General features: G+C 38.9%; 1 protein-coding gene across 4 annotated transcripts in view; it reads left to right on the forward strand.

Moving 5' to 3' along the window:
• Nucleotides 1–32: 32 nt before the first annotated feature.
• Nucleotides 33–18,940, forward strand: part of TOGARAM1 (TOG array regulator of axonemal microtubules 1) — an 80,773-nt gene continuing 61,865 nt past the window's right edge. For all 4 annotated transcript variants that reach the window (XR_016392171.1, XM_089907654.1, XM_022570661.3 and 1 more), the window contains exons 1-2: nt 33–2,247; nt 16,709–16,865. Coding sequence is in view for 3 of the 4 variants with exons in the window: in XM_089907654.1 (XP_089763780.1) it covers nt 202–2,247; nt 16,709–16,865 (2,203 nt within the window). In the remaining variant the exon portion in view is untranslated. The remainder of the gene's footprint in view (nt 2,248–16,708; nt 16,866–18,940) is intronic.

The following is an 18,940-nucleotide window of genomic DNA, read 5'->3' on the forward strand; positions in this document are numbered from 1 at the left end:
GGTTACGCCCGGAGGCAGCTGCGGGGTATGTGGCTCAGACGGGGGCCATTTTGCCGAAGGCAGTCTCCTGGAGTTGGGGGCTTAAGCTGTTCTTTTTCCTTCTCTGCAGCATGAGGCTTGGAGAAGAATAGGAACGCTGGGCTCCATCGAGCCCTTCGGAGATGATGGTTTCCTACAGGCTCCGCCACTTGACGACCCTTCATGGCGGCTGCGCCCTTCGCGCTGCTCCCGCTGCCGCCCCTTCCAGCCCTCTGTGCCTATCGCCTCCAGAGCCGCAGTCGTCCTCCCGACCCAGAGACTGATGATAGACGAGGTGGGGGCGCCATGAGAGGCGAGAAAAACTACTGCTGCCGTGGAGCTGCCGGAGACCACGGTTCCTGCCCCCCGACACCTTCGCCTCTGGCCTCGACCCTCTTGATGCCCGCGGAGGCAATTTCAAGTAATTGGTCTGGGTCTGGAGGTGGTTTGTCAGCGGGAGATGAAGAGGAGACTCGGCTCCTTCAACAACTCCGGACCGCGCCGGATCCTTCCGAGGCCTTTCAGGCTTTACAGGCTGCTTTGCCGCGCCGGGGCGGTAGACTTGGCTTCCCCCGACGAAAGGAAGCATTGTATCGGGCCGTGGGCCGAGTGCTTGTGGAAGGAGGTAGTGATGAGAAGCGACTCTGCTTGCAGCTCCTCTCGGACGTTCTCCGGGGTCAGGGGGAGGCAGGCCAGTTGGAAGAGGCCTTTAGCCTAGCACTTCTGCCTCAGCTAGTTGTCTCCTTACGAGAAGAGAATCCAGCCCTGCGGAAAGATGCGCTGCAGATCCTACACGTGTGTCTGAAACGTAGTTCTGGACAGGTGCTGAGACTGCTTATACAACAAGGACTGGAAAGTACCGATGCCCGGCTTAGAGCTTCCACGGCACTACTGTTCCCTATCCTGCTTACTCCTGAGGATTTGTTGCTCCGCCTAGATCTTACCGAGGTGATAATATCCTTAGCCCGAAAGCTTGGCGGTCAGGAGATAGAAGAAGAATCTGAGACAGCCTTCTCTGCACTTCAACAAATTGGGGAGCGTCTTGGCCAAGAGAGGTTTCAGTCATATATCTCTCGCCTGCCTTCTGCCCTGAGGAGACACTACAATCGCCGCCTGGAGTCCCAGTTTGGAAGTCAGGTTCCTTATTATTTGGAACTTGAAGCCTCTGGATTTCCTGAAGATCCCCTTCCCAGTGCAGTGCCCCTTTCCAACAGCAACCTTAAATTTGGGATTATTCCTCAGGAGCTGCATTCAAGGTTGTTAGATCAGGAAGACTATAAGAACCGGACTCAGGCTATTGAGGAGCTAAAACAAGTGATGGGACGCTTTAACCCTAGTTCCACCTCTCATTCTAGCCTCGTCAGTTTCATTAGTTTGATGTATAATTTGTTAGACGATTCTAACTTCAAAGTGGTCCATGGCACACTTCAAGTCCTGCATTTGCTGGTTGTTCGTCTTGGAGAGCAGGTACAACAGTTCTTGGGACCAGTTATAGCAGCTTCTGTCAAAGTGCTGACAGACAACAAGTTGGTGATCAAACAAGAATACATGAAAATCTTCCTCAAGCTAATGAAGGAAGTAGGTCCTCAACAGGTGCTTTGCTTACTCCTGGAACATCTCAAACATAAGCATTCCAGAGTGAGAGAGGAAGTGGTGAACATTTGCATCTGCTCCCTCCTGACCTATCCCAGTGAGGATTTTGACTTATCCAAACTGTCTTTTGATCTTGCTCCAGCTCTTGTAGATAGCAAAGGCAGGGTACGCCAAGCAGCTCTTGAAGCCTTTGCTGTGTTGGCATCATCAATGGGCTCAGGTAAAACCAGCATCCTTTTCAAAGCTGTGGATACTGTTGAGCTGCAAGATAATGGAGATGGAGTGATGAATGCTGTGCAGGCCAGATTGGCTAGGAAAACCCTCCCAAAGTTAACAGAACAGGGATTTGTGGAGTATGCAGTACTCATGCCATCATCTGCCCAGGGTAGATCAAGCCATTTGGCACATGGAGCAGATACAGACTGGCTTTTGGCGGGTAACAGAACTCAGAGTGCACACTGTCACTGTGGTGACCACACAAGTGATAGCATGCAAATTTATGGATCTTATAGTCCAACTATCTGTACTCGAAGGGTACTAAGTGCAGGAAAAGGAAAAAATAAATTACCATGGGAAAATGAGCAGCCTGGAGTCACGGGAGAAAACCAGACCTCCAATTCAAAGGATATAGAACAGGTATGCATCTTCCCTAATTTCCTTGAGTTGAAGCAATGAAAGAATTTAAAATGAAAGTATGCTTGTAATGACTTAAAGGTGAGGCTCCTTGAGGGCTGTATGCTTTGTTTTTAAGTCAATTTGCTGATGTATCTATTATAATGAGACAGGTTTGGTAGGTAGGTAGATTTCCTGCTTGATTGATTGGATTAAATTTGAGGCACAATTTGATATAGACAATGCTTGCATTTCAGTTTTGGCCTGTCACTTTGGCATATCAGTTATCTCATTCATACAACAAACACTGAATACCTGGTAGGTGCCAGATAAAGAGCCAAGTTCTGGGAAGGAAGATGAGACCAGTTCTGCAGAGTTTAGGGAAAAGGTCAGACCTATAAACAGGCCGTTACAAATTTGTTAAGTGCTAAAATAGAAATATAAAGGGTCCTGTGGGAATACTGAAAATAGAAAAAATAATTCCACTGGAAAAGTAAAAAAAAAACCTTCCAGTAAGATATATCTGAACTGAGATTTTTTTCCTCAAGTTTTTATTTTGAAATTTTCAAATCTGTAGGTTAAAAGAATAGCACAGCGAATATTCATATGCTTCATCTGTATTTACCACATTACCATCTATAATGAGATGAACTTTACATGACATCACCTCATGAGGCATGTAATATCAGGTGTCCCACTATTGGTGATGCTAAGTTTTATCACTTGGTTAAGGTGGTGATAGCCATATCACTCCATTGCAAAGGTTTACTTTCCTCTTTATAATTAGTACATGATCTGCAGGATGATACTTTGAGACATTATGGATATGTCAACGACCTTCCACCCCTGTTGTTAGCATCCACTAATGATCCTTACCTGTATATTTATTACATTGGGAACTACAAAAAAGGATGACACTTCTGAAAATTCTAATGCTCCTTCTGTATTTGTTACGTGGCATTCTTTTTTATTTTATGTGTAATAATTAAATACATTAGTATTCCTTTTGAAGCTAAAATTGATTTGACCAGTGGCTGGCTCCTGTGTCCTTTCTCATGACTCTTTAGTCTTTGAACACTTCCTTAACTTAAACATAATATGATGCCCAGCCTTACCTTGTATTTTTCTTGCTCCAGACCTGGAATCAACCTTTTTTCCAAGAGCCCAAGAACTGCTTTTTTTCGTGGCGAGTGGAATTTTAAAACCAAAGTCTGGGTATAGATGTGCTCACTGCTGTTGCTTATCATTATGCATTGGTCCTTTCAGGGATAGAACCAGGGAATACCTTTATTTATTTATTTATTTATTTTAATTTTATTTACTTTTTGGCTGCATTGGGTCTTCGTTGCTGCGCGTGGGCTTTCTCTAGTTGCGACGAGAGGGGGCTACTCTTTATTGCGGTGCGCAGGCTTCTCATTGTGGTGGCTTCTCTTGTTGTGGAGCACGGGCTCTAGGGCGTGCGGGCTTCAGTAGTTGTGGCGCATGGGCTCAGTAGTTGTGGCTCATGGGCTCTAGAGCGCAGACCCGGTATTTGTGGCACACTGGCTTAGTTGTTCCAAGGCATGTGGGGTCTCTCCGGACCAGGGATCGAAACTGTCTGCCCTGCATTGGCAGGCGGATTCTTAACCACTGTACCACCAGGGAAGTCCCAATACCTTTTTTATTTTTTAAAAACAAATTCATACTGATACCTCCAATTCAAATCCAGCACTACAAGGTTCTTACTCATCTTCCTTTAGTCCATATTTGTATCTCCCTTCTCCCACAGTATAACTCTGGTCCCCAATATCAGTTATATTTATTCATATGCTGTATCCTACAGTACACAAAATATAATTATTACACCAGTAATACAACAACTAACTACCTACTAAATAAAGTTCAAGATTTCTTTGCAGTTGTTTTTATGCTTAGAATTATCCAACAGTCATATGGTCAAACTTTTCTTAAATTAATTGGTTTATAGGTGATTATAATCGAAACGGTATGATAAAAGATAAATAGGAATTTGCTAAGTGTGGATGCATCCTGGTGAATTTCAGACTGAAAATATATATGTTCAGAGACACCGAATTATAAAAGGACTTAGTGAGTTAATAAAAAGTGCTGAATTTCTAAACAGCTCAAACAATGAGTTTGGTGGGAAGCAACAAAAGATGAAACTAGAAATGTAGGCAAGGACCAAGTATGGAGATCATTTTTGTAAATAAGTAGTTCATGCCTTTCTTAGAATGGATGGAGGAGAACTGTGTTCTCTCTTGTTCCTTTTAATTCTAAAATTTTTCATTTTTATTTTAAATAATTTTTCCGTATTTACATAATTTAGTCATATGGTTTTTCTCATGTATTTCTCATATAACTACCGGGCAATGAATGATTTTCTGTAAGCATTTATTTTAACACTGCTTGTTATGTGTCAAATCTAAAATGTTAGTGTAGGGAGTTCTCTGGCAGTCCAGTAGTTAGGACTTGGTGCTTTCATTGCCGTGGCTCGGGTTCAATCCCTGGTTGGGGAACTAAGATCCCACAAGCTGGGACTTCCCTGGTGGTGTAGTGGTTGAGAGTCCGTCTGCCAATGCAGGGGACACGGGTTCAACCAGGACTTCCCCTGGTTGGGGAAGATCCCACATGCCGCGGAGCAACTAAGCCTGTGCGCCACAACTACTGAGCCTGCACTCTAGAGCCCACAAGCCACAACTACTGAGCCTGCGTGCCACAACTACTGAAGCCCACATGCCTCGAGCCCATGGTCCACGAAAAGAGAAGCCACCACAGTGAGTAGCCTGCACACCACAACAAAGAGTAGCCCCTGCTCGCCACAACTAGAGAAAGCCCATTCACAGCAATGAAGACCCAACACAGCCAAAAATAAATTAAAAAAAAAAAAAGATCCCAGAAGCTGCGTGGTGTGGCCTAAAAAAAGAAAAAGTTAATGTATTAAGATTCTAATGCTGGCTAAAGCACCAAGAATCTGAAAATTAACACATTTCTGAAATTCTAGTGTAGATATATATTGCATTTTTTTTTTTTTTTGTGGTACGCGGGCCTCTCACTGTTGTGGCCTCTCCCGTTGCGGAGCACAGGCTCCGGCTCCGGACGCGCAGGCCCAGCGGCCATGGCTCACGGGCCCAGCCGCTCCGCGGCATGTGGGATCTTCCTGGACCGGGACACAAACCCGTGTACCCTGCATCGGCAGGCGGACTCCTAACCACTGCGCCACCAGGGAAGCCCGATATATATTGCTTTTGAAAGAAGTTATGGTGAAATTAAAAATTATCCCAGAAATTAAGTTATACAGTTGTCCTTCAGTATCTGAGGGAGATTGGTGTCAGGACACCCAAGCATACCAAAATCCGCAGATGCTCAAGTCCTTTATATAAAATGGCATATTTTAGTTGTATATAACCTCCTCCTGTATGCTTTAAATCATTTAAAGATTACTTATAGTATCTAATACAAGGTAAATGCTATATAAATAGTTGTAAATGCTATGTATTGCCAAGGAATGGAAAATTCAAGTTTTGCTTTTTGGAACTTTCTGGAATTTTTTTTTTTTAAAAAACATTTCCCACCCACTGTTGGTTGAATCTGTGGATGTAGAACCCACCAATTTGGAGGGCTGACTGTACTTTCTGGATCAGAAATGGTCTGTAGAAGAACTACATTGGAAATTATCTTAATGGAGGACATGGATTAAATATTTAAATATTTTTATGTGTGCAGTTTTTTAAAGTACATATATTTTTAAAAAATTAATAAATACTATATTTTCAAGCAGATGAATAGAGCACAGAGAATTTTTAGGACAGTGAAATTATTTTGTATGATACTACAATGATGGATACTGGTCATGGATATATTTCTCCAAACCCATAGAATGTACAACACCAAAAGTAAACCCTAATATAAATCTATGGGTTTTAGATGATAATGATGTGTCAGTGTAGGTTCATCATTTGTAACAAATGTACCACTCTGGTAGGGATGGTGCTAGTGGAGGGTGGGTATCTGCTATATGTGTGGGTGTGAGTAGGGGATATATGGGAACTCCCTGTGCTTTCAATTTTGCTGTGAACCTAAAACTGCTCTAAAATATAGAGGAGAGGGAGGTAAAGAGAGAAAACTCAAATTTGAATGAGGTAACAAAATGCATAATAAATCCATGAATAGCAAGACCCAAAAAAGTGGAAGTTAATTTGGGGGAAAATGAGCTTTAGGTAGAGGAAGATAGAACACTCAGCTTAGTTTGTTGAAGACCACTATTCAAGAGACAGGGAAAGAACTAGAGATGTAGAACTTGGAAGTCCCATATTGAGAAGTAATTGTTGAAACTGTGAGATTGGAGGGGCTCTCCAATGAAGGGCATTTAGAGTAAGAGCAGAGTGCTTAAGACTCAATTTTAGCCTACAGGCCCATTTCAGGAATAGCAGTAGGAGATAGAACCATACAAGGCAAAGAGAAAGAGTGCCTAAGAGTTGGAACAGAACCAAGAAAGAACAAAGGTTTTAGAAGTGAAGTAAAGAAAGTGTTTCATGAAGTACATCAGTACTGTTAAATGCAGGAGAGATTGAGGAGAATTAAATCTGAAAAAGCATGATTTGTTCTTATAGATTCAGCCTGCTACTTGTAAAATAGGTTTTGAAGGTACTTTTCTCATAATTTTATCTTTCTTAATTTCCTCTTAATAATTCTTCTGATTGTAAAAAATTATAGTGCTTATTATAGAAAATTTGGAAAATATAAAAAGGCACAAAGAAGAAATTTAAAATTTTCAGCAATCTCACTAATGAGGCCTCTTGTGAATATTTTATTGCCTGTTCTTCAAGTATCATTTCAATTTATTTATACAAATGTAGATTATTTTTACCATACACAAACGTCTCCCCCTTTCACTAACTTAACCATGAATGTTTTTTTCTTGAAAATAAATAATTTGTAGTAGGATTTTTATTGGCTGTTTAATATTAGATCATATAATGTAAGTCTGTTTAGCTGTTCTCTTACTTTTGAATATTTAGGCTTTTTAATTCTGTTTTTATTTCCACCATTTAGTTGATTATTTTTGTGCCCTGACATATAGACTGATAACCAGATTCCTGTGGTATTCTGGTTATCAGAAACTTTGCATCTCTTTCTGTGCTTTTATGAATTTTAATGGTTTAGTGGAGTCCAGTAATCAGGCATCACTAGCCGGCTGCTGTGTTAGCTATATTTTTCCTAACAGATTTCTCTACAACGTATTAAGAGTTACAGTAACCTAGACTGAAAAGTAAGGGGCATACGTGCTTTATGTGTATGTAGTTACTAGGTCTGTAGCTTTTTCAAGGTAGAAGATTTGGTTATTGGAAGGTAATTGGGACATGGACGAAAGTGGTTTTAGACAGACCAAATTTATAAGTTTATGAGATGAATTGATAAGGAAATACAGGCAGTAAGCATTTACTGAACATCTTTTTGATCATCCACTATGTGTGAAGCCAAGTTCGAGCTTATAGATTACTCTTTAAAGCACCACCTAGCATTTTTTTCCTCTGTTGGTATTTAGCACGTGAGCCATGTCTTCTTTCTTCTCCATGATGGTAAAGCACTGTGCTGATAGGGACTGTTTTTGTTTGTTTGTTTATATAGCAGTACTAACATAGTGCTGTGCCTACAATCAGTATCAACAAATATCTGTTAAGTGAGAAAATAGAATCTAAGTGTTTGAGGGTGAAAGAAAAGACCAAGCAAGGTATGGCAGGATGTAGTGGGATGAGTTATTACTGTTTTATTTTTAAATAGGAATCATCCGATTTGAAGGAAGCAGAGAAAGAAGCCACCAGTGACTTCAACTTGCCTACTCTGTCTTGTACTGTGGTAGATTTTAGATTTGCAAGGAACATATGATTTGATCCCTGTAATCATATTTGAGAATCAAATTTGAGAGAGAAAGGCAAGGAATTAATGTCCCTAAATACTGAGTGAGTCAAGAACACAGGTATATAGAGAGGTTAGCTTTGGAATAGAGGCAGAAGTCTTTTCTTCTAGAACTGGAGGAAAAATAAAAGGAAGATGACTTAGGATCCAGAAAAATTTTGAGACAGCAAAATTTTTTTTGAAGTCGAAAGGAAGACATGAGCTCTGGAATAGTGCTTATCAAATTTTTAACGTGCATATGAATTACCTCAGTATCTTGTTAAAATACAGATTCTGGTTCAGTTTGGGAGGGGTTCTGAGACTACATGTCTAGTAAGCTTCTAGGTGTTGCTGCTGCTGCTGATTTGTGATTCACATTTTGAGGGCAGGGCTCTAATATTAGGCTTCCATATTCTGGTACACTAAGAGGCAAGCTGAGAATGGAAAATAGAGGATCAGGGATTTGAAGAATGTGGGAAAGATTTAGAATACTTAATGTGACAAATTTAAACGTAATAGAAAATCCCAAATTATTAAGTTGCACTAATGTATTTGGTGTGAACTTAATCCTAAAAATTGAAATTTTCCTTGGATAGTACATCGTTTCCAGTAAGTAGTCTTTAATTTTCTTTTAAAAATATGATTGGAGGGCTTCCCTGGTGGCACAGTGGTTAAGAATCTGCCTGCCAATGCAGGGGACACAGGTTCAAGCCCTGGTCCGGGAAGATCCCACATGCTGTGGAGCAGCTAAGCCCGTGAGCCACAACTACTGAACCTGTGCTCTAGAGCCCATGAACCACAACTACTGAGCCCATGTGCCATAACTACTGAAGCCCGTGTGCCTAGAGCCTGTGCTCCGCAGCAAGAGAAGCCACCACAATGAGAAGCCCATGCACTGCAACGAAGAGTAGCCCCTGCTCGCCGCAACTAGAGAAAGCCCGTGCACAGCAATGGAAGACCCAATGCAGCCAAAAAAAAAAAATATATATATATATGATTGGAATATCTGAAAGAGAAAAACCCTTAGTTTTAAAACATGTCAAAATCATAAACAATCCTGAAAGCATATTTAATATCAGTGTAGATGTTGGATTGTTTCCAATAAATAGTCATTAATTTTCTTTTAAAAATTTTATTGAGATATCGGAAGTATTTGAAAAACTTTTAATTTTTTAAAATTAATTATTTATTTATTTTTGTTTTTGGCCAACTGCGTGGTTTGCAGGATCTTAGTTTCCTGACCAGGAATTGAACCTCCAGCCAGGGCAGTGAAAGCGCCAAGTCCTAACCACTGGACCACCAGGGAATTCCAAAAAAACCTTTTATTTTTAATGCTTGTCAAAATCATGAGTAACCCCAAAGCATATCTATTCTCAGAGTAAACAATCTATTTTAAAACTTAAAAATAATTAAAAAATAAGTTTTTAAAAATAAACCTTAGGGCTTCCCTGGTGGCGCAGTGGTTGAGAGTCCTCCTGCCGATGCAGGGGACATGCGTTCGTGCCCCGGTCCGGGAAGATCCCACATGCTGCGGAGCAGCTGGGCGAGTGAGCCATGGCCGCTGAGCCTGCGCATCCGGAGCCTGTGCTCCGCAACGGGAGAGGCCACAACAGTGAGAGGTCCGTGTACCACAAAAATAAATAAATAAATAAATAAAATAATAAATAAAATAAAACTAAACCTTAAAAAGCATATTAAATAAGACAATGTATGTATTATATTGATTTTACGATCTAAAAAAAAAGCTATAACAATTCCCTTGATAAATGGACGAAACATACCCATTTCCTTGTATACATATTTTTATTGCCCTGTAACTTTTTAACCTAAGGCAGCATCAGCTATATATATTAAATATAACCTTACCCAAAGACACCAACTTTTGTTTCCTCACAGACAAAAAACTAAAAGTCGTGTAACCAAGAACTGTCTTTTTATTCTCTCCATGAGTATATATATCCTTTTCATAATGATTTAAGTGGCAAAAATAAACATGCATTTGTCATCATCCAAAGGCATTTATATATACTTTAACCTGTTTATTTGATGGTTATCCTGTAATGTATAACAGACAAGGGTAAATTTAACATGGGGAACTATATTTAATATCCTGTGGTAAATGATAATGGAAAAGAATATATATATGTGTAACTGAGTCACTTTGCTATACAGCAGAAATTAACATAACATAGTAAATCAACTATACTTCAATAAAAAATTTTTTAAAGTATTGTGATCAGTGATTTGCATTTTTATCTTAATTAGAAATTAGGTTTTAAAGATTTTTCATTAATTCAGTTTTTTTGGGGGTTTCTTTGTGATACGCGGGCCTCTCACTGTTGTGGCCTCTCCCTTTGCGGAGCACAGGCTCCGGACGCGCAGGCTCAGCGGCCATGGCTCACGGGCCCAGCCGCTCCGCAGCATGCAGGATCTTCCCAGACCGGGGCACGAACCCGTGTCCCCTGCATCGGCAGGTGCACTCTCAACCACTGCGCCACCAGGGAAGCCCCAGTTTTTTGTTTTTTTCCCCAGTTTTGTATTATTCTAAAATCTTAAAGTTAACTGAGTCTAGAAATTATAATGTAAGCTAATGTATTAAGCATTATAAGATTTATGGCATTATAAGAATTGATGCCTTTTAATTAAGATATTATCTAATAAAATTTAATTGAACACATGATTTTACAATTTTATATTTTGAAAATGAGTGATGTTAATGTATCCAACCAGTGAAACCAGTAGAGGAAATTTAAGAAATTTAAGTTAATTAGGCGTTTCCTGAGAGGATGAGTTCAAGTTTGCACAAACAATTATATCATACTGATATTATTTATTTATTTATATTTTGGCTGCATGAGGTCTTAGTTGCGGGACGTGGGATCTTTCATTGGGGTGCACGGGATCTTTCATTTTGGCGCATGGACTTCTCTCTAGTGGCATGGGCTCAGTAGTTGCCCTGTGGCATGTGGGATCTTAGTTCCCTGACCAGGGATCGAGCTGGCATCCCCCACATTGCAAGACGGATTCTTAATCACTGGACCACCAGGGAAGCCCCCTAATATTATTTTTACATGGTGATAAAATCTGGGCAAAGACAAAGAGCTGTTTTCAAATGAGTCTGATTTGTCCAAAGAGCCATCTTAAATAGAATTTTTATGTGAATATTTTCTATACAAGTATATGCAGTGTATTAAAACTTTTAAGTTTAAGAACATTTTTTTTCCCTTGTTCTTTAACCTAGTAATCAAGGTCATTAATTAAACCCACAGCTAGTCTGTGTTTTCCCTTGAATGTATAACTTTTGGCAAGACCATTTTTTTCCTTAAAGAGCCAGTACATTTAAATCTTAAAAAATCTTAAATTCTCTTTTTGGGTTTTACTTAGTTTAATGTGATATAAGCACTTAACCTAGTAATAATGATTTTTATAAGCTAATTGGAACAAGAGTTTGTTCCAGTTGATATTATCCTGATTGATTAATATTGTGTAGAGCGAAACAAGATATACCAATTTGCTCAAAAAATTTCATATTCATAAAATGGAAAATTTTTTTACTTTCTACATAACTTAGAAGATCTAATTATGATAAATCAATAGAATTTAAGGTAGAAGCAGGTGCCAATCTATTAAGAATATTGAGCAGCTAAAGAAACAAAAATATAATCAGATTCAGTAGGTTCATCAAGGAACATCATTGTTGAGTGTGTTGTTTCTAAATATATTTCCACAAATACTTTGAAATTCTTCACCTGAAGAACTGGAGTCCAGTTCCCCTCTCCCTGAATGTGTCTGGACTAACTGACTCACTTCTAACAAATAAAGTAGAAATGGTGGTGTGTGACTTCATAAGCTAGGTCATAAAAAGGCATTTTAGCTTCCATCTTGGTTGCTCTCTTTCTCTGATCACTTGCTCTGGAGGAACTCAGCTGCTATGTTGTGAGCAGCCCTTTGGAGAGGCCCAGATGGCAAGGAACTGAGGCCTCCTACCAGTAGCCACCTGAGTGAACTTCAGTGATCCTTCAGTCTCAGTCAGGCCTTCAGTTGACAGCAGCCTAGCCAACATCTTGATTGCAGCCTCAGAGATATCTAAACCATCCAGTTAATAAGTTGCTTCCAAATGTCTAATCATAGGAAGAGAGACAATTATGTTTGTTGTTTTAAGCTACTGTATTTTGGGATAACTCATTACACAGCAATAGATAACTATTAGATTGAGAATTGTGGTTCCCAGGAATTTGGTGAGACTTTTTTTTTTTTCCAATGTCCATATCCTTTACAATAATGGCATTAAATTTTCTTAGTTTTTAAAAGGCTAAACTTGCTTAAGGTTTGGAAAACTATTAAATATTGTGCTGTTTGGCTTTTGGAAGCCACCATTTTTCTAAGTTTTTCTAATTTATAATTAAGTTTCTTTACTGTCCTTTCTTTAGCTTTAGAATTCTAAAATAATGTTAATTTGCAGTTATTTATTTAGCAAAATCAAAGAAACTGACCGTTGAATGTTAAGGATTTTGTTTTCTTTATTTTTGGTGTAAGAATTTGATTTTTATAGATATTGTCAGGTATTGGGCCCATAATAAGTAAACATGAAAAAAACCTTAATTTTGGATGGAGGAAGAGGACTCTGGTTATTGGAGTACAGGAGCTCATATCCATACATTTACAAAACAAGCAAAAACAACATACCAATAAGGAAACGAGATTCCAGATTCCCTGTCAGCTGCCACCTGACAAGCAGACTGCTTATCCAGCAGAAATCACCTGATAGACCATTAAATCAAAACCCATTTCCACCATTGATGCCATCTGTGTGGAAACTATTGTCCATGTGCCCAGTCAAAATCAGAAACAGACTTTATCAAGAATCAGATCCACTGCCAGAGCCCTATTGCTCAGTGAGTTACGTGAGGAAAGGTTCACTGAGGACTCAACGGTCCAAGTCTCAGAAAAGGTACGCTTTGAGGCCATGTGTTTGATTCTCAAGTTAGGACCCAGAAGGGCAGTATATTACTGACACCTCCAGAAATAGACATCAAAGAGCAGTCAGAAGCATTTGGTTTGTTATTTTGCAATTTGTTTTCTTACATGAGAGAGAGTCAGCTAATAGGCTAAATCTAGGAAAAACCAGGAGTGAGAAAAGAGAAAAAAATTATTACAGACTAGACATAGTTAAGTCTTGTTTGCACATTTTATGGGTAAACTGGTTAGCTGATACCTACAAAGAGTTCAGTCTGGGTATTCTGTTCTTATGTAGGAAGACTAAGGATATCAAAGAAACCATTTTAGTTGTTTTTAAAAAATACTTACTATGCAACAATCTTTCTAAGGTCTGCTAGTCTCCTTCCATCAGCACTGGTACCGTATGCTAGGTATGTACCATTTCCCTCATTGAAATTCCTTACTTATCAATATACAAAAAAAATTTGGAAGCAACCCAAATGTTCAATAGTAGGAGAATGGCATATCTAGTCAATGGAATATTATGCAGCCTTTAAGCATAGTTTATGTCCTTAGACCTAGCAATTCCATTTTTAGTATTTCTGTAGAACTATATATTTCTCTTTATTATATTTCTGTAGAGCATATAATGCACAAGGATATGTGCATAATCATGTTCACTACAAGATTGTAATAGTAAAAAGTTGTGACAAGGAAAATGTCCATCAGTTGGGAACTATGAGTCCAACCATAATGTGGAATACTGGGCAACAGTTAAAAAGAGTAAGAAGATTTGTATGGATTAACATGGAAGGATGTCTACAATATGCTGAGTACTAACTATGTGCCAGAGTAGTATACGATCTACTTTTGTTTCTTTTTAAAATTGCTTGTTGAAAAATGTACATATATTGAGAAAGAACTGTTAACAGAGTTTATCCACATGATTCTAGTGAAAAGGGTGCCAAAGAAGGATTTGACTTTTTATCTTTTTTTTTTTTTTTACTATAAGTAGTTACTACTTTTTGTAATGAAAGTTTGTAGCACTTATGAGAGGTTTTAATAACATGGGAAATATAATGTTTATAATAATACTTCATTATAATGTTAAGTGCAAAACTGGGGTATAAAACTTGTTATATATGGTATCACAACTCTGTTTTCTTAAAGGTTGCATAGAAAATGATTTGAAAAAACACACAAAGATGTTTCAGAAGGTGACTTTGGAGGTAATTGGAAGGTAATTGGAATAAACTTTTTTAATGGCCACCATTAAGGGACAAGGTTGGAGTCCAGGGAAAACCAGAAAGAACTGGTAGAATATGAATAGGTCCAAACCTGGAGGCCAGAGGTTAAGATAAATTTAGTACAAGCTCAATAAAGGCAGGAGTGTAGGTGGTTTCCGAGAGAATTAGCTATTAAAAAGTCTTTTCCTGATAATTTGCTACTAACTATACCAAAGTGGAATTAAAACTATTTTTGTAATGGAACTTCCCTGGCAGTCTAGTGGTTAAGACTCTGTGTTCCCAAAGCAGGGGGCATGGGTTCTTTCCCTGGTCAGGGAACTAAAAGCCCACATACAGCCAAAAAAGAAAGAAAAAAACAACAACTATTTTTGTGATGTCCTTAACATACCTTGCCAAAAGCTGAACTAAGATGTGTTAGGTCAAAGAAGTGTTTTTATGAAAAATATATAAGCAATCAAGTGTAAAGGTTAAGAGATAATAAACAGCAAGATTAAAATAGTAGATAAGACTATGTGAATTTCAAATCATTGTTAATATTAAATGTGAAACTTACCTTTTATAACAGTTTCATTTACTGTAAGGAATTAAGTGAATTAAATTTTAAGATATTAACTTCAAAGACTTAAAACTCAGTTCCATTTTCCTGAGTCATAAAGTGCTCTAAACAGACTGCTTCATATTTTGTAAATTTAGCTCACAACATTTTCAAAATATATGTGTACTTTTCTCTTCTATGCTAACTCATTTCCCTTTCCCTTTATTTTTTTGTTTAGTCCCATCAAAGCTTATCCTGATGAAAATCATTTGACTGCTTTTAAGAGAGACCAAAAGAGACCTCTCATGTTAATAATAATTGGTGTGTCTACAGTCTGCTTTCAAATATTTGCAGATTTTTCTACAGCAAAATGTAATTCCTGACTTCTAGATTCTTGAAAATGACAGATTCACAGACACATTCTCCACTGCTACCACTGCCCCCATTATCTCCACCCCACCACCACTACCACTAGCTGTTGTATTCACTGTCATACATATTCATGTTCTGTTCTCTAAGCAGAAATTAATTATGGAGTAATTCTAATGTAAGTGTATTCCATACTGGAGAATTATTTCTGGATTACTCATGATTTTAACTGGGTTAGTATACCTTCTTTTAATGTATCTAATCAAAAGTTGACTGTAATTGGTTTCATTTTTATTCCATTGTGTCCTTTTCATACTGCCTTCTAATATAATCAGTCACAGAAATTATAACATTGGATTTTGAGAAAGTAAAGTCAGGCCTTTTTCAGCTGAGGCATTCATTATTTCTCACTGGTGTTTTGGGATTAATTTTTGAAGGAGTTAACAGGTTTTTCACAAAATTTGATGAGGAATAAGAAGTTACTTGAGGTATATTTAGTAGTTTATAGTCTTAATCTTGTAATAGTCAAGTGGCTAAGAGATTTTCAAATAGATGTATCTTTAATTTTATTGTATTTCATTGCCATTTGACACTTGACAAAGTTTGTAGAGGATACCTGAGAAGACTTATAGTTCACTGCCTGTGTAGATTTGATTGTGTCTGTAAGCGCCAAATAAATATATGGACAGTAAGTATAATTTCTTGTGTGTTCACTCAATTTTTAAAATGTTCTATAGCTATGGTCAATGTGAAATGATCCAGAGCAATTGAGGCTGTCGTTGGTGAAGAATTCTGAACACTTGAATCATGCTTTCACTTAGTTCTTTAACTATGATTAGGTAGAAGTTCAAAATTCTATCCTGGCACTTTTGTACCCTAAGGATCAAAGTGGGTATGTGGAAAAGGAATTGGGAACTATACAGTACTAGATGTATATAAAGTATTATGTACTTGGCTTTGACTGAAAGACCTATCATACAGAAATCTCCTAAGGGAACCGTGACATAGGTTACATTTACATTTGGGCTGCTAATTATGGATAGTAAATTTGTCTCACTAAGAATAGTAAAATGGGATGCTTACAGGTACAGTGATCTTCAGTTAGCATTTATTGTCCAATGCTCAAAGATGGCATAGTGTGACTGGCCATGCTGCTGAATCAGAAATGTCCTTTTCTGTATTCAAGTTGTCATTTCACTGTTTTTGTCATTTGCTTTCTTTCCTTCCTAGCTGCCAGGTGTGTACTCTAGGAAGGTAAGGTACAGAAGAGGTTTGGGGTGAGGTATAAGAAAGAGGAAAAAAATGAGCATTTCTATCATGGCATGAAAAAATACTGCTAGTGTACCATACTGTATATGGACATTTATTTGTATCATTGTATATTTGATAAATTTAATTTTTTTCTTTTAATCTGAATTTCATAATTACGTCTAAATTGTGTCATATTTATTGCCAAGTAGACTTAACCCACATTTGCTAATTTATTATTCTGTTCTTATAGTTTTCAGCCAATGATTTCATTCCATCTCCAAAATTAAAGCCCTCTCAAGGAATGCCAGTCAATGATGGTTTATGTTTTAGCAGAAAAAGAGTGTCAAGAAACTTATTTCAGAAGAGTTGGGAATTTAACTCAGATTCTCTTCCTACATGTGCTACTGGTAAGTGAAAGTTGCAGGTAATGGAAATTTCGAACCAAGTTAAAGATTCCTCTAAACTTCATGGTTCTTTTAAGAGCTCATAGAACTTATAACCTAGTAGACAGTTCAGATTCAATAAATATATGTTAAAGATCTGATAAGAATGGACAGTTTGACATAATTGTCTCATAAGATCCTGGGAGTGTTTCTCACTGAAATCCTTTAAGTAGTAATGTAAGGCAATATTTGCTTAATCAACAACCCATATTTACTGAGTATATCCTATGTGCAGGTACTTTTTTTTTTTTTCTCTGTATGCGAGCCTCTCACTGTTGTGGCCTCTCCCGTTGCGGAGCACAGGCTCCAGATGCGCAGGCTCAGCGGCCATGGCTCACGGGCCCAGCCGCTCCGCGGCATGTGGGATCTTCCCGGACCAGGGCACGAACCCATGTCCCCTGCATCGGCAGGCAGATTCTCAACCACTGCGCCACCAGGGAAGCCCATATGTGCAGGTACTTTTCTAGGTAATAGGGATATAGCAGTCAACAAAAGAGGGAAAACTTTCTGCCTAATGGGTCTTTCATTCTAGTTGGGACAAAGCAAACATTAAATAAATGCAAAACAGAGTAGGTTAGATGGTGATAAATGCTATGGAAAAAAAAAAAAGCTTTCGAAAAGAGGAATATAGAGGAGGGGCTACTTTAAATAAAGTGATGAAAGAAGGCCATATTCAGGAGGGAATATTTGAAGCAAACCACATAGATATCAAGAGAGAACAGCAAATAATTCCTGGAAGAGGGAACAGTGCAGAGTATGGGACACTTTTGAAAAAGATCAAAGAAGCTAGTAAGTCTGGAATGAAATGCGTTAAGGGGAAGAGAAGTAGAAAATTAACTTGAAGAGATAATAGGGGTTCTTATTTTAAGGCCTAATGGGCTTTCGAATGAACTTTGGCTTTTACTCTGAGTGAGGAATATTTTTGATGAAAGAAGTAACGTCAGTTGCCTTGTTTTCCAGGCTTGTTTTGGATGTTACATTTGAAATAGATTAAAGGAGGCAAGGGAGAAAACAGGGAGTCTGTTGTAATCCAGGCTAGAGTTGATGGAGGCTTCGACCAGTGTAGCAGTAAATGTAGTGAAAAGTGATTGGATCCTGAATATATGTCAAGGGTACAGTTGATATGATTTGCTGATGGGGTGTGTAGGAGTGTGAGAAGGAAGTCAAGAGTGCTTTAAGGTTTTTTGGCCAGAGCAACTGGAAAGGTGTTTAATTGCCTAAGTAAGTGTTACAGAAAGTAAATATTATGTAGTTCAGAGAACATGGTCACTATCATGGGCCTTATCAGATAGAAAAGGCATTAAAGAGGAGATAGTACTTGAACTGCATCTTTTTGGGATATATATGATTTAAGATGTTAGAGGGGAGGTATGAAGAGAGCAAAGGCTCACATTAGGAATGGGCTTGAGATGTTCTGGCAACTGTGTAAAGGCAAGATTCATTTTAGATGGTCAAAGATAAATTGGGATGTGGGGAACCCTTGTGTGCTAGATTCAAAAATTTGAGCTTGTACTTATAAGCTATAGGGAGCTAATAGAGATTTTTTCTGTTAAGGAAAATAGAAGCTAGGGTTACAAGGTTGTTTACAAATTGAATAGAAATGAATAATCAGGAAAATATGACTGGATATAAAAAATAAAGAAGGGCCGGGGCTTCCCTGGTGGCGCAGTGGTTGAGAGTCCACCTGCCGATGCAGGGGACACGGGTTCGTGCCCCGGTCCCACACGCCGCGGAGCGGCTGGGCCCATGAGCCATGGCCGCTGAGCCTGCGCGTCCGGAGGCTGTGCTCCGCCACGGGAGAGGCCACAACAGTGAGAGGCCCACGTACCGCAAAGAAAATAAAGAAATAAAATAAAGAAGGGGAGGGCTCCCCTGGTGGCACAGTGGTTGAGAGTCCGCCTGCCGATGCAGCGGACACGGGTTCGTGCCCCGGTCCAGGAAGATCCCACATGCCGTGGAGTGGCTGGGCCCGTGAGCCATGGCCGCTGAGCCTGCGCGTCCGGAGCCTGTGCTCCGCAGAGAGGGGCCACAGCAGTGAG

Source organism: Delphinapterus leucas, chromosome 2, assembly GCF_059928025.1.
Source record: "Delphinapterus leucas isolate spDelLeu-1000000601 "Yukka" chromosome 2, BTC_Dleu_Yukka2, whole genome shotgun sequence".
NCBI lineage: Eukaryota > Metazoa > Chordata > Mammalia > Artiodactyla > Monodontidae > Delphinapterus > Delphinapterus leucas.